The sequence below is a fragment of the Varanus komodoensis genome, unplaced genomic scaffold, assembly GCF_004798865.1.
Source record: "Varanus komodoensis strain SLA01 unplaced genomic scaffold, ASM479886v1 scaffold76, whole genome shotgun sequence".
NCBI classification, from domain to species: domain Eukaryota; kingdom Metazoa; phylum Chordata; class Lepidosauria; order Squamata; family Varanidae; genus Varanus; species Varanus komodoensis.
In genome coordinates this window covers 2117288-2133824 of record NW_025336429.1, presented here as the reverse complement: position 1 = coordinate 2133824, position 16537 = coordinate 2117288, and the positions used below count along the sequence as shown (strand labels likewise).

General features: G+C 49.0%; 1 protein-coding gene across 1 annotated transcript in view; it reads right to left on the bottom strand.

Annotated features, from left to right (window-relative positions):
- Positions 1-16537, bottom strand: part of LOC123035079 (complement C4-like) — a 73370-nt gene that overhangs the window by 31500 nt on the left and 25333 nt on the right. Inside the window, exons 12-17 of the mRNA XM_044452918.1 lie at positions 15248-15427; positions 10963-11145; positions 9009-9164; positions 5591-5717; positions 5020-5091; positions 3273-3473 (exon numbers count right to left, since the gene is read on the bottom strand). Coding sequence (XP_044308853.1) covers positions 3273-3473; positions 5020-5091; positions 5591-5717; positions 9009-9164; positions 10963-11145; positions 15248-15427 — 919 coding nt within the window. The remainder of the gene's footprint in view (positions 1-3272; positions 3474-5019; positions 5092-5590; positions 5718-9008; positions 9165-10962; positions 11146-15247; positions 15428-16537) is intronic.

The following is a 16537-nucleotide window of genomic DNA, read 5'->3' as shown; positions in this document are numbered from 1 at the left end:
GGACATCAGGATTGCTAGAGCAGTACAACAATAGAACCAATGACCTGGGGAGGTTGTGGGCTCTCCCACACTAGAGGCATTCAGGATGCAACTGGACAGCCAACTGAAAGGGATGGTTTAACTGGTAGTCCTGCAATAAGCAGGGGGCTGGACCTGATGGCCTTCTTGGCCCCTCCCAACTCTATGATTCTATGATTCTGTGATGATTTCCCAACTCCCCCATCATTCCTGAACATTGCTGATGCTGGCTTAGTCTAATTGGAGTTGAAGTTCAAAACATCTGGAGAGCACCAGACTGGGGAAGCCTATGGTAGGCCAGTCAAAACTGCGAGAAGCCTGGCAGAAGTGCTGAGCTCAGACCATGCCCCCCGTTGTCATTATGTCAACTTGGGTTTTGTAAATGCTGTTTCTTTGACCTCCAGATGTTTTCGATTACAGCTCCTGGGATTCCACAGCACCGGACTTGGTGGCTGGACCTAATGGAAGTTGAACTCCAGAACATCCAGAGGGAACCATGTTGAGGAAAGCTTGTTAGGATGAGTGTACACAACTGAGCGAAGGCTGTGAGGAGAGCCCCATGGCTGAACAAAGAACTGAACCCAGGAAGTCCACACTGTGCTTACTACATCAGACTGCCATTAAGGACAGAAGGGATGTCTTTCCACTAACGTGGGCCAGACCAAAACATTTTGCCACCTCAGGCAAAGGACAAGGGGGTTGCCTCACTTTGCTTAAAAGTAGAGCTGGCCCTGCTACAGAATGGATTGTGAACTCACAAGAGTTCTGTGTAGAGCCCCATTCCAGTCTTAATGCACACAAGCAAATGGACTTAGGGCGATGCTTGCTCTCAGGTTTATTCCTCCAGTCTGCAATATGCAGAGGACTCGGGGTGATTTACTTAATACAGTGGTACCTCAGCTCACAAACACCTCAGTTCATGACCAAATCAGGTCACAAACAAAAATTTCAGAAAAAAATTGACTCAGGCCGCGAACTCCGCATTGGGTGATGATCCCGATCACGCCCATCTTCCCTGCACGATCATGCTTGGGGTGGGGGAGGAGATGGCTGCGATCGTGGTCGCGCTCATGCAGGGAAGACGGGCATGATCGTGGTCGTGCTTGGCGGGGAGGGCTGGATCGCGCCCCTCTTCCCTGCACGAGTGTGCCCGTGATCGCACCGGTCTCCCCGCCAGTCGCCCGCGATCGCGCCTGTGATTGCCCCCTCTTCCCTGATCGAGCACACCCTGCATCAAGGCCATCTCCCCCCAGCACGATCACGGCCATCTCCACCCCCACTCGCATGATCGCTATCGCACAATTATGGTTTGGACTCTCCCTCCAAACAATAACTTCCCCCGTTAGCGTTCTCTACTGTACTTTGTTACTGTGTTGTTCTTTGTTACTTTGTTTCAATTTTTTGTGATTAAAAAATATTTACAGAAGGGATTAACCTTATTTATATTGAACCTTATCGAGGAATTTGACTTGGCTCGCGACCAATTTGGGTAGCTACCAGCGTCATGGAACGGATTAAGTTTGTGAGCTGAGGTACCACTGTAATCATATTTCACAGTCACTGGAGTCAAATATTTAGCAACTAAAACAGGCCTTAGCAATCTGGGATCTTGGACACATCCAGAAGGTTGAAACAGCTGCTTTGTTTGATTTATCTTTTCCACCCACCAAATAAATCCATATAGTTGTTTATCTAACAAAAGAACAGCTAACATACAAGCACCCTTCAGATCAAACGTGCATCTAGTCCAGCATTCTGTCGACACAGTGGCCAATCAGATGGTCTCAAAAAGCCCACAGGTAGCATCAGAGTACAACAGCAACCTACTGCCTAAATTCCCCAGCAACTGGTATACATATTCATACTGAAAGTAGCCTACAGTCATGAGGACTAGTAGTCATTGACTACTGATGCACCATGAATTTGTCCAGTGTGCTTTTAAAGCCATCAAAACTGCTGGCCATCATTACGTTTGCAGAAGTTTAACTCTCCACTATGTGAGCAAGTGCTTCCTTCTGTCTGTCCAGAATCTTGCACCAGTCAGCTTCATAGGATGACACTCCTAGGTCCAATAAACTTTCTCCACACCATGCATAATCCTGTACTTCCCTTATTCATCTTTTGTACTAAGCTAAACAATCCCAGCTGCTGTAGCCCTTCCTTGTCAGGGGGCTGCCCAAGCCCACGATCATTTCAGCTGCCCTTTTTCTAACTCTACAACATCCTTTCTTTTCAGGTGTGGTGACACAGGATTTCAATTGTGATCTCACCAAAGATTTGTATAAACTGACTATGATCTTGGCAGTTTTATTTTTAAAACTTCTGAATGATGCCTAACGTGGCATTTTCCTTTCTCACATCTGTTACACACTGAGTAAACATTTTCACTGAGCTGTCCATGTCTCTGAGAAACTTAGATAGAAGTCGTAATATCAAGCCCCCACTTGTTCTCCAGCAGCTCCTGCAACGCGGACATGCTGCCTCTGAGTCTAGGGGTAACACGCAGCCAGCAAGATGAGTAGCACCAATAGCCTCCTCCTCCTCCCACTTTAGTTCATAGAATCACGGAAGAGCAGAGTTGGAAGGGGCCAAGAAAGCCATCGGGTCCAACCCCCTACTGTTGCAGGACACCAATTTACACCATCCCTCTCAGATGACTGTCCAGTTTCCCCTTGAATATCTACAGGATAGGAGAGCCCCCTACCTCTCTAGGCAGCTGGTTCCATTGCCTCAGTGCTCTAACAGTGAGGAAGCTTTTCCTGATATCTAGCCTGAATCTGGGTTGTTGCAACTTGAGCTGATTATTCCGTGTCCTGCACTCTGGCATCAGTGAGGAGAGATCTTGACCTTCCTCTCTGTCACATCCTTTGAGGTACTGCTAGAGGGATATCATGTCCCCCCCTCTGTCTTCTTTTCTCAAGGCTGAACATGCCCAGTTCTCTCAGTCTCTCCTCACAGGACAGTGTTTCCATTTTTGTTGCCTTCCTCGGGACCCTTTCTAATTTACCTGCATGTTTCTTAAATCTTGGTGCCCAGAACCGGACACAGTATTCCAGATGGGGTCTGACCAGTGCGGAGTATAAGGGAACTACTACTTCTTGCGATTTGGAAGTAATACTTCTATTCGTGCATCCCAAAATAGCATGTGCCCTTTTTGCAGCTGCATGACATTGTTTGCTCATATTCAGCCCATTGTCCGCAATAACTCCAAGGTTAGTCAGAGATCCGCAGTGCACTACAGGCTCTCTACTCACTCCGTGCAAGACTGTGGGACCCCCAGGACTTCCGTCGCAGGCTGGCAGCATGCTTGCAGCAGTCAAGGAAGGCAGTGCGACACTGCTGGGCTCTGGGACCCGGTATCCGTTCCGCACGTTGCTCGCACGTCGCCGATCCGCGCAGCTGTGCTATGCCACCTTGGCAGCACCAGTGAGAATAGGAGTCCCGGTACTTGGAAACTGGGGAGAGGGGAGGGGAGGACACAGGAAAGAGGGGGTGCTGATAAAAAGGTAGCAGATGTTTCTCCCTTATGCTTCTGTGCGTTCAAGCCAAGCAAGGCAGAGAGAAAATGTGTTGTAACATGCCAGGAGATGCTGCCTAGGAGAAGCAACTTGCTGTCAGGCCCAGTTTCAGGAGTAGGGATGACTGGGTGGCAGGTGGTCAGGGCCAGCTCTACCCCTGTGCGGGCTGATGCACTTTCGTCAGGCAGCACAGCAGGAAGGATCGCCCACTGCTTCCCCCAGCAGGTGCTCCAGAGTGCCCTGCCTTCCGTCTTTCCGCGGCGGCATTTGCTGCCACGAGAAAGCAACTGGCGAGATGCTCTAAAGCCACTTGGTGGGTGCATGACTGGCCACCATTACCTCTTGCTGCGGCCAGCCTCCCTGCCTTCCCATTGCACCTGCTCGGTCAGCCTGCCTGCCAGCCTGGCTAGATACTCGCTTCTGCCCATCCGGCAGCTCCAGCCTTGCACTCCATCCGCAGGGCTCCCACAAGTGGTTGGCTGATCTCTCGTGGGGGTTCCCCAGCAAGGGCAGAAGGCGAGAGCGGCCAGGCAAACGGGGGTGAGGGAGGGGGTCTGGGGTCAGCTGGCCAAGGGAGCAGGTAGGCAAGCAGGAGCAGCAGGACTGCCACCCTGCCCGGTGCAGGAAGGTGTGTGGTTCCAGGCCTGCAGGGGCTCAGGGGCAAGAGATCCCTGGAGTGGCTCCTTCGCTGGGCCCTCGCAACCTGCCTCTTGCTCTGGTCTTAGCAACAAGGATGGCCAGGAGGAGCGGCAACAAGTACACGCCATGGCTCATTTCTTCCCCGAGTCTTTGTTTGTCGAGCGAGAGGGTGGTGGCAGTGCTCATAAAGAGAGTGAGGAGGAAGAGGTGCAGGGAACATGGTGGGGAGAAGGCCGGCTCACTGACTGGGCTGCCACGCTGAGACGGTCTTGCCCAGGGGCCACCAGAAACGCGGCTCTGGCATTGCCAGGCGTGTCCTGCGTGTGTTGTGCTCTAGGGCACAAGGTGTTTTTTCCTTGACACTGCAAGTGCTTTCAGACGGGTGGCTCCACCTGGTGGTACCAGAGGACATGGCGTAGTGAAGGGAAAAAATGCTACGTGTGCAGCAAGAACACACGTGAGGGTGATGGGCGGAAGGCAGCTCCATCCGGACCTCCTATAAAGCTCCACGAGGGAGGCACAGTGATGGCACAACGAAAGGCCTGCTCTGGGAGCATGCACAGTGAGGGATTTCGAGCTATTTCAGTCTCCATCCCACAGTGCCCCTGACACGGCATCAATCTGAGGCAACACAGGAATTTGAAGAAGTAGCTCCCAGAGGGACACGGTGAGGGCAAATTAAAATATTGGCTTCAGCCCAGCCAGGGAGGAATGCCCGGGACAGGCCTCAGCACAGGGGTGGGCCGTGGGCCCTTGGCACGCCTGGCCACACTGGAGCAGACACCAATCTTTCCCCTGCCCTTTGGCACCACCCCCCACCCTCCCTCTCCCTCACACCACTTACGCTTCTTCTTGAGCTCAGAGTGAAACTGCAAGGAGCGCTTCTTCCGGGAAGCAACCTCACTGCATCCGTGAGCTGTGAAAAGCAAAGCGAACACGAGTGTGGCATGTTAAGTTACGGGACACTGCTGTTCTATGTAAGTTAACACGGCTGTTGCAGGGGAAACCGTGCACGCAGCTGCATCTCTTCGGAATTTAATAGGACTGCTATGCACCCAAGCCTGTCCCTACTGACGTCCTAGTCCAACACTCCAGGGTTTCCCAGTGGCCATGCCAGGCCCCTGGCTCCTCCTCTTCCTCTAACTGTTTGGAGCCTTCCTGGATTTTCTGCTGTTCTTCATTCTGAAGGTGGAAATCCTGTCCTAAGGCTCAGTTACTGGCAGTGAAATGGGAATCCTGTGTCTTTCCGCCCTACACAGCACAAAATGGGGTTCCCTTCAGGATTCACAAAAGCAAATTTGTCACTCATGCTTTTGCACCGCTGCTGTAGACAGTACCAGGATGCAAGATGCTACAGGGCTGGCCTCTCTGTTCACATGGGATCCTGGGGCTTAAACACATTTGCGGAAGCTCACCTTTACGGAGAGGGCTGTGCAGTGTCCCAGAACGAATGGAGAGTCCAGCATCGGCAAAAACACCGAGGGTATCTCTTCCACTGCCAGCTGTGCAGCCAAGGTCATAACTCCCCATGGCCTGGAAAACCTGTTTCCAGAAAGACAAAGAAAAAAGGTTATGGGCAGCAGTATTAAGTGTTGAAGTGGGAGGGCTTGTCATGATTGTTCCTGTAGATTCCTTTCCGAGGAAGGTCCGAACATGCAGGGAATTGCCTGATCTATAACAAATAAACAGTTCTAGCAACGTTCATCCCCACCACGCGCAAACAGGGCTTACTTCCCTATTCAAGGCCAGCTACCCCAAAACAGCAGCCGCAAAATGTGGCTAAGCAACTTCATAGAAACACAGAAACAGAGCGAGTCAGAAGAGGTCTCCCGGGCCATCTAGTCTGACCTCCGGCACCAGCCGGCTCCGCTCACAACATGCCCACCATGTGCACGTCCAGCCTATCCCTGAACACCTGCACCGATGGGGCCTCAACGACCTCTCATGGAAGCCCGTTCCACGCCCTCGGGGTCCTGACTGTCAGGAAGTGCTTCCTGGCATCCAAACTTGGCTCCCTGAGCTCGGCTCCGTTGGAGCATGTCCTGCCCTCCTCTGCAGGGGAAGTGGTTCATCCACACCACAAGCTACTCTGAGGATTGTTGCTTTGCCCAGAGAGAGCAAGGAATTCTGAGGGGGGTGGCGCAGGGTGTCAGCATCCCTGCCAATCCAAAAATGTCAGGCTGCATCTCACGGAGCTCTGGCTCCACTGCACATGGGTGGTGCAAAAAGATGGGATGATGAGCAAGAATGGGTACAAGGGCAACACCGAGAGATACACAGGAACCAAGATGGGGGAAAGATGACAGAAAATGTCTGGCCACCAGGTTCATGTTAACAGCTTGCTGGAGTGCGTGTGCTTCCCTATGCAGGTTGGCATATTTTCATGGGCTTTTCACAGAGGGGCAGAAGGAGGCAGCAGAGGCTTGGATCCAGGAACAGCCGCAGGCATTTTTGCTGCTTGCAGAGCAGTCAGTGGTTCCTCCTGAATGCCCAGACCAAAGTGCACAGTAACCAAGTAACCATTTCACACTGCTACCTGCAGCAGAAAAGTCTTTCCGCCTTTCCTGGAAATATGGTGCAATAATACAGTATTAAACACATAAAAAGAAAGCAATAAATACATGAGATAAGACAGCCCTACTCAGATGCCTGAGGCAGCCACTTCGCTCCACCTAATGGCAGTGCTGGCCCTGCTTCGACCGTAACTGGACTTCCCTCAATCAAGGCCTACTTCCATTCACAGAGGGGACCAAGTTCCAGTGCTGGGATGGGGAATGTCTTTCTCCTTGAGGGCCAAATTTCCTTTTGGAGAAACTACATTCCCCTGCATTCCATTGGTGGGTGCAGGCCATGGCAGAAGGGGTGGGATCAAACACAAGTCTATTGTGCCAACATTAACATTTAAAGCCCTTAACTGTTTGGGGCCAGGTTATCTGAAGGATCACTTCCTTCCACAGGTGCCTGGGAATGTCAGTGGAGGTCCTTCTCAGAAAGGGAGCAAGGAGAGTGGCTACTAGCAGAAGGGCCTTGTCAGTTGTGGCACCGTCAGTGGAATTAGCTCCCCAAAGAGGCATGCCTGGCATCTGCTCTGCATTCCTTCTGGTGCCAGGTGAAAAACTTTTTATTTTCCCAGTATTAATAGTTTTCCCAATATTAATAGTATTCCCATTTTTACTATATTTTATTACTGTACCTCTAAGATTGAGCTAACTGTGGTTGCAGTGGGTGGTCATTGTTTTATTGTATTTATATTATTGTATCTTGGTGATTTTATGACTGTTTTATTGTACAATAAATTATACAAATATTGTACTGTATTGTATCGGGAGCCTTTGGGTTGATGGGCAGTGTAGAAATAGAATGAATGAATGAATGAATGAATGAATGAATGAATGAATTTTGTAGCTTAAAGCTATTGTTGTCAGTAAATAAACCGTAAAAGAAGCATTTCAAACTTGTAGAATGTGGGAAAACAGCATGAAAATGAGGAAATGAACAGTGGTTGAAGCACAGGAGGTGTGACCATCTGGGGCAGCCAAACTGGGACCCCGAGAGGGCTGGATTCAACCCACTAGCTTGAGGTTCCCTACCTCTGATCTGGCAAATCCAGGTTCACTGCTGCTAACATGGGAGTCCAGGCTCCCAGTGTGGAGTTCTTTCAGGGGTGCAGAATTTGAGCAAATGGGTTCCAGGAGCCCTGGATCAAGGTCCTCCAACTTGATGTGCTCTGGCTTAGGTCTGGTCATGATGCTACGACCCAGGCTTAATGTCCAGCACCTCTGCTTCTGGCGCTGCCAGGTAGATGGGCCTGTTTATTTCCATCTCCCTCAGTTTCTCATTGTTTTCATTCATAGCTTCAGTTTGTCTTAAACAGTAAAAATTTCTCCACTCCTATGTTTGGTGCATCCTGAAATTTGAGAAGTTTTGTATGCTTTCATGAACATTCATAAGACTCTGTGCATTTCTCCTAACACTTTGTATATGTTTTGCCTACTATAGACATATTTTTGTAATGCATTTTATTATTATTTCCTCTAAATATGTTTTGTGTGTGTATGCTTATTAGAAGACTCCACTGCAACATTCAGAGAAGTGTAGATTTGGAGGTTTGGTTGGATAGCGCCATCTACCTTAACCTGGTCCCCTCTAAGTGTGTTGGACTGCAACTCCCATGGCCATGCTTGCTGGGAATGATGAGAATTGCAGTCCAATACAATTGGAGACACAAGATTGGGGAAGTGGTCCTAATATGCAAAACTGAATTTCTCCCAGATGCCTTGGGTTATGGTATGTGGGAAGCGAAGCATTATCTGTGAGGAATAGATCTGGGGCTTGGAGAATAGATTTGGAGTTGGGAGCCCATGATCTCAGGCGTAGCAATGTCTCTGGTCCTGTCAGGCTCTGGAAGCACAGTTCAGGGTTGGTCACAATTCCTGGACATTAGAGTGGCAGCAGGTGGTCAACCTGTTTTAGCAACACTGTGAAAGACTATTATGGGACACACCAAGGGCCAAGAAAAAAGCAAGCAATACAGGAAAGAGTAGGCAGGAGAAATGTAGCTAGAGATATGCAAGAATTTCAGTTCAGTTCACAAATCACCTGAAAATGGCCTGTTTGTAACCTCAAATGCTTCTTGCTTTAGTCAATGGAGGAAAAGTGTGCACTTTTGAAAAACATATACTTCTGCCTGTTCAAAATGCACGCTTTCCCCATCTGACTGAGGTGAAAAAATACACCACAAACAATGGGTGCGAGTTAAACCAAGCTTTGAAATTCAGTTTCAAGAATTCTGGTGCACTTGAGCCCCTCTGGTTTTCATGTGCTTAGACATACCTTGCCCTGTGCAAAGCGGTTCTTCCGACCAAGGGCATGAACGGCAGAATCGGTGGCAGCAAGCGACACAACAGAGTGCGCGTCTGTTTTGATGGAGAGTTTCGGCTGGTCGTGGGGTCTCCATTCGTTTCTGTTTTCCTTTATGCTGACTTCCAGCTGGAGATGGGAGGGGCACAGTCAGGAATGCCCCGTATTCCTCTTTAGCACCCGGTACCCCCTTGCAGTCACCTCTAAAAATCCCCAGCCACCACCCAACACTTGCCAACCCACCACTTCCCCACCATGGTGCAATTTCCCATGCACCATGCACTCTGTCATCTTCCCGTTCCATCAATCGCCTGCCCTCCTGTGCCAGGCAAACCTTTTAGCCAGACCAGAAAGGATGCTTTTTCCCTGGCAGGGTAAGTTTGTGCACAATGTGCCCCATGTTCACGGTTGTGCAATGCAAGTATCAGGAGAGTGATAGTGTTGGTAGGAAGATGAGAATGTTGTTAATATTATTACAATGGCATGACATCCACATCCCATCTTCCTTCCTCTTCCCAAGGTGGCCTACAAAGTCCTCCTGCTCTCCATTTTATTCTCACAATAACCCTGTTTTGGTAAGTTAAGCTCACCCAGGCTTCACGGCCACAAGAGGACTTAGAAGTTGGATCACCCAAATCCTAGTCCAACAAGCTAATCACTACACCACACTGCCTGTAACAACAACGACAACAAAATGCTATTTAACGTGACAATTATAAATTTCAAAAGTCTTGTTCTATATACACTACTTCCAAATTTTATTTAATACTCCCCCTAATAGCAAATTCAGGTGCTGGTAACACGTAGGTAAAAGGAGGCCACAGAGAAAGAAGTAGGAGGTGTAAGCATATTCTTTGGAGCCACAAGGCTTGCAGAAGTACAAAGCACTGTAGGTGCCCTGCTCCCGCCACCCCCAGCAGAGAAGAGGAGTGAATGGTCTTCAAATCACTGTTGAAATGCAGTTCCAAAAATCCCTCACTGCCTGCTAGAGCTGGCGGGAAATGCTGGTCAGCAATACTGGTGGGCCACGCACTCCCCACTCCTGCCGGGGGCGGAGATGCAGCAAAACAACGAACCTAAAACAGCTTCATGAAGACCAAAGTTCAGTAGCTACATTGAACTGGGGGCTGCTGAAAGGAACAACATGAAGAGAACAGGCAGCCCCCAAGTTACAAACGAGTTTCATTCCTTAGAAAACAGAAATTTGCCTTTAAGTTGAATGTTTATGTGATTTCTATGTATAGTCAGCACTCCACATTTGTGGGGGTTCGGGGTTCAGGAACCCCGTGAAAGTGGCGAAAACATGAATATCTCTAGCCTACCCCATCCCATGCCCAAATTCACCAGCACCTCCTCTTTACAGCGAGAAAGAAGGGGAGGGCAGGGCAGGAAGGCATGATTTGGAGGTCTCCCTCTCTCCCCTCCGCTCTCTCTATGGTGATTCTTCGGAGGCCCCCTTCCCCTTTCTCTTCCTCTCCCTTTGTTAATGATGATTTTCCATAGTATTCTTTTAAAAAATTAATGCGCTTTATGACAGTTCATTTGTAAGTATGGATTGTTTGTAACTCAGATGTTCATAACCCAGGAAAGAGGGTATGGCTGATTAGCCTGAAAAGGAGTACTCCTCCCACCTGAACAGGAGTATTCCATATCGCAACATTTTGTAACCTGTTGAATTCCTACCCAACTTTTCATTTGCAAAACTCAGAGCTGTTTGAAAGGTGCTCCAAGGAAGTCTGATATCTAGGAACTTCCCAGTTTGAGACCAGCATGACATGTAACAGAACCATTATCCTGTGACCTCAGACCATTCTTTGGACCTGTACTAGTGTCAACTATCTAACATATAAATCAACGCCACAATCTATAGCAGCAGATTCAGGGAAAGAACATTCAGGAGGCAAGCTCATTTTCAAACACCACTCACTTTTCCCTCGCAGCGGTCAACAACATCCACCCAAATGGAGTTTGCCACAACTTCCTCTCCAATACGGTAGAAGGCCACAAAGCGGAAAGTGGGCATTAGGTCAGGTGTGATTTGAATGGGGACTGAAACATAGGAAGTACGGGCAACTTTGCCTACAGAGACAATGTCCCCTTTGTTCAAAACCTGGAAGAAAAGACGCAATTGAAAAAGCAGCATTTGGCATTTGTGCACTATTTTTGAATTCTGTAAGTGTCATACATACATGGCTACACTTGCACATACCACGAAGCCAGGGTTTTAGTAAGCATCATGTGCTGCTTTAGCCATGAAATGTCTTGCGGACAAACAAACAGAATGCAGACTGTTCAGGTTTGTTTCCTTCCTGCTCATTTTGCAGGACAAGTTCATTCTCAGACAGCTCTTGCCAGGCACCTCTAATTCAGAGTGGTCAAACAGTTGAGCAAGCAAGCCAAAGATAAGCCATGCTTCTGGATTTAGACATCAGAATAGACCATGTTTTAAGCAAGCCAGATGTGGGAGTGAACAAAAAACCATAGCTTCTGATATGATCTGTAGCTAATGATCAAACCATGGGTTGTTTAAAAGGATGGGTTAATACCCAGAAGAACTGACAACAGCCAACTGTGGGTTATTCGTTTATTTAACCCACAGTGACCCTATAGTGCCAGGTATGTGTGGTCACCCTTGAACACACAACCTCTTCTTGCGTTCTGTGAACCCAGCAAGTGTGGATTATGTGAGCGTTAAGCAACCCTTGCACAACCTATGGTCTGTTTTATGGTTATTTAATCCTAAACAAGTGGCTGAGAATGGAAAGTGGCATTCATTGGTACTATGGCACTGATGGTTGAATAACCCACAACAAGCCCTATGAGGAGAGACTGCAGAATTGGCATGTTTAGAACCTTGAGAAATGGAGATTGAGGGGAAATATGATAGCACTCTTCAAGTACTGCAAGTCATACAGAGTGCAGGACAGGACTTCAGGAAAGACTTACTGATCGTTAAAGCAAGGCAACAATGGAAGCAGTTATTCTGGGAGGTGGTGGGCTCTCCCATACCAGAGCCATTCAGGATGCAGCTGGACAGCCGTTGGTTAGCGACACTTGAACTTGGACTCCAGCACTGAGCAGGGGCTGAACTGAAGGGCCTGATTGGCCCTTTCCAACCCTGTTGTTCTACGATTCTATAATTCTGTATTTAGTGCAGCCCAAGGGGACAGAGTGAGGGATTAGGGAAAGTTGAACTGTACACCTAGAAACTGGCGAACAAGACCTGAACTCATGACTACTGGTGCTGAATTACATAAGAAGAGAAGAGTGTCAAACCTATGTCAGCCTGAAGGCCAAAATCAATTTTGGAGAAGCTCTTGGGAACATGTTTCAGTGACAAAGAAGTCTGGAGGGATCAAATGCAAAAGTGGTTCGGCCAGAACTTCAGCATCTTTTTACTTAACACTTCCATAGCTAGTAGCTCAGGTGTAGGAGAGGCAGTTTAGTCTTACAGAATGGGGGAAAACAGGTAAAAGCTGGAACATCAGCAAATGATCTGCCGCTGGAGATCAGCGGAAGGCAACAGGGGAAAGCATAAGGGACGTGGTCTTCAGGGAAACCACAGATGGAAGGCCAGATTAGGATTCCTGATTGGTTGGGCTAGAAACACAGGACAGATGTGGGAGCCCAGGCCTGCAGGCCAACATGTCACCGGCCCGACCCATGAACGTGGACACACTCTGGACCTGGTTTTCTCGACGGGGCAGGAAGAGGGTGGTCTGAGGGTGAGGAACTTGTGTCTGACACCCCTGTCATGGTCAGATCACTTCCTCGTGAGGTTTGAGTTCGAAAGTGGCCTTTCCCTCTGTAAAGGTGTGGACCCGATTGTTTTGGTCTGCCCCCAGAGCCGGATGGATCCGGATGGATTCCTGAAGGCCCTGGGGGATTTCCTGGTTGATAAGGCTGGTGCTCCTGTCGATGCCTTGGTTGAACTATGGAATGGGGAAATGACCAGGGCTATTGACACGATTGCTCCTAAGCATCCTCTCCCACCTGGCAGAGCCCGTTCATCCCCCTGGTATACACCTGAACTACGGGCGATGAAGCGGGTTGCGAGACGTCTAGAGCGTAGGTGGAGGAAATCACGGGATGAATCTGACCGAACACACTTAAGAGCCCATTATCGGGCCTATGCTGTGGTGGTGAGGGTGGCGAAGAAGAAATTCTTCTCTGCTTCCATTGCCTCCTCACAATGCTGTCCAGCGGAGCTCTTTCGGGTGGTAGAGGGGCTGGTTCAACCGGGCCCCAAGAATGATCTTGTGCCACCCTCGATGGCCCGCTGTGATGACTTCGCCAAGCATTTCAAGGAGAAAATCGCTTAGATTCGTCATGAGCTGGACTCTACTAGTTAATCAGAAACTTCTGGGGAGGTGTCTTTTGGCTGCTGTCTGGGCCAAAATTAATGGATGAGTTTCAGTTGTTGCAGTCTGATGATGTGGACAAGGTGCTTGGACAAGTACATCCCACCACCTGCTTACTGGGCCATTGCCCATCTTGGCTACTTAAGAAAGCCAAGGACGGGATAGGGGCCTGGATCCTGGAGGTTGTCAACGCCTAAGGGATGGCCAGGTACCTGCCCCTTTAAAGGAGGCAGTAGTCCGGCCAGTCCTAAAGAAGGCATCCCTGGATCCAGAGATGGCTGCCAATTATAGACCAGTGGCCAACATCCCGTTCTTGGGCAAGGTGTTAGAGCGGGTGGTGGCAGGACAACTCCAAGCACTCTTGGATGAAACTGATTATCTGGACCCATTTCAGTCTGGTTTCAGACCCGGGTATGGTACTGAATCTGCCTTGGTCGCCCTGTAGAATGACCTGTGCAGGGAGAAGGACGGGGGAGTGCGTCCCTGTTGGTTCTCCTGGACCTCTCAGCGGCTTTCGATACCATCGACCATGGTATCCTTCTGGATAGGTTAGCGGGATTGGGAGTAGGAGGCACTGCTTTGCAGTGGTTCCACTCCTATCTCAATGACCGATTCCAGAAGGTGGTGCTGGGGGACTATGGCTCTGCGTCATGGCAACTATGCCAGGGAGTTCCGCAGGGGTCCATTTTGTCCCCCTTGCTATTCAACATCTACATGAAACCACTGGAAGAGGTAATTAAGAGGTGTGGGCTGTGGAATCATCAGTACGCTGATGATACCCAGCTCTACCTCTCGTTTTCAACTAATCCAGGTGAGGCAGTGGCTGTACTGAACCGGTGCCTGGCTGAGGTAATGGGCTGGATGAGGGCCAATAAACTGAAGCTCAATCCAGACAAGACGGAGGTCCAGTTGGTAGGTGGGTCGGGCTTCAGGATGGGGGACCTGGACCTTGTCCTGAATGGGGTTGCACTCCCTCTTAGGACAAGGTCCGCAGCCTGGGAGTGCTCCTCGACCCAGAGCTGTCATTAGAAGCTCAGGTGACGGCAGTGGCAAGGAGCGCTTTTCTTCAGCTTCGGCTGATCCATCAGCTGCATCCCTACCTGGAGAACGATTGCCTGGAAACAGTGACACATGCATTGGTAACTTCCCGATTAGACTTCTGTAATGCACTCTACGTGGGGCTGCCCTTGAAGATGGTCCGGATACTTCAGTTGGTTCAAAATAGAGCTGCCAGGCTGCTGACGGGGACTGGGCGTTATGTTCACGTGACTCCAGTCCTCTGTCAGCTTCACTGGCTTCCCATTGAAGTCTGGGCCCAATTCAAGGTGTTGGTTACCATCTATAAAGCCCTCAACAGCTTGGGATCTGGTTACCTAAAGGAGCGCTTGTGTCCATATATGCCCTCCTGTCCCCTGAGATCGGCGGCAGAGGCCCTCCTCTGGGAACCCTCCATGAAAGATATTAGGAGGGTGAGTACCTCTCTGTGGTGGTGCCCCACCTATGGAATGCGCTCCCCAGAGAGGTCTGCCTGGCACCATCATTATTTGTTTTTTGGCGCCAGGCCAAGACCTTTTTATTTAAAAGTTATTTTAATTGTTAATTGACTATTAATTGGGTTTTTTATTGTGCCGAAATGTCTCCAAATTTTTAAGGTTAATTGTGTGTATTGTGTCTGTTTTTTAAGCCTCCCCAAGGCTTTTTGCGAATGGGGCGGCATAGAAATGTTAAAAAAAAAAAAAAAGAGGCAGACAAGAAGCTGAAAGAGTGGCAGCAACCCTGAAGCATGTCAGAGACTACTTTCCCATTCATCCCAGACAGGAGAGATCCCATTTGCCACCCCCAAGGATTTACCATGTAGTAGAAGTGGGAAAAGGCATTCGATCCGACATTTTGCAAATCCAGGCGCATGGTGCTTCCAAGGTTCCAGTCCTGGTATTTTGGGCTTTCAATGATTAGGTAGTTCCTGTTTAGAGAATTCATGGCTTCGGCTGTCAGGGTGGCTTCTGCTGGAGACTCTGTCCCAGCTGTGACCTGTGTGGGCAACAAGCGACACACGCTGGTCATGTCCAGAACAGGCTATTGTGATGCTTTCCATATACGGCAATCTTAAGAGCTTAGTCCTGTGTATGTCTAGACTGAAACCTTAGACTGAAAAATGTCCAAGGAAACCCAGCATCCCCTAGCCAGCCATGCTAGGAATTTCAGGAGCTTTTTTTCTGTCTGAACTTGTATGGAATTGCACCTTTAAAGACAGTTTGGAAAATGCAGCTTCCAGAATACTAGTAAGGACTGGAGAGTTTACTCCTATTACATTAGTTCTGCATCCATTCCACCGGCTACCAATGTGTTACCAGGCTGAAATAAGAAAAGTGCTGGTATCAACCTTGACAGCTTTAAAGCAAAGATGCAGGATGTGTGAAACTCCCTTGAGTTGTTGGACTGCATTTCCCATCAGCCCTCACCATGGCTATGCTGGCCAGGGCTGATGGGAATGCAGTCTGCCAAGAACTGGACAGCACACATTTCCCATGCCTGTTTAAAAAACTACCATGGTTTTCAAACTATGTTTCTGATCTTGGCTTGATCAGGTAAAGCCACAATTAAAAACTGACCAGTTTGCACGAAACAGCAAGTTGCAATTGGCTGAAAATGGAAGCAAAATGCTTGCCACCCTCTCCTTGCAGAGAAGAGGGTGGGGGGAGGGGGGAGCAGGCTCACACACACAGCACTGAAACAAGATTTAGCCTGGCCTTTGAACAGAAAATCCCGGGAAATGTTGTTTTGTGAATAGGATGGGTCAAAGAATCTCTACTGCCAGTCCTGTTTCTGATCCTGGTGAGCTAGTCTGGGAGTATTGTCTGAAAAGTAGAATGAAAATGCTTTGAATAAAGGAGCTAACAAACAAAAAAATTTCTTTGCAGCTTACAGCCAATGCTTAAGCCCTTCTTTTGGTGCAACAAAAAACAAATCTGCCCCATCATCTATGTTACATATTTGAACATGTCTTTTCGATAGCCTCTTCCACCTCCATGGGGATTGTCTAATCCTCCCTGAGACCCAGAAGCCACCAGCCTCCATCACTTCCTGTGGCTGGAAATTCCTGCTGCTCTTGAAATTTTTTTCTGGTCTAGGCCTTGCGCA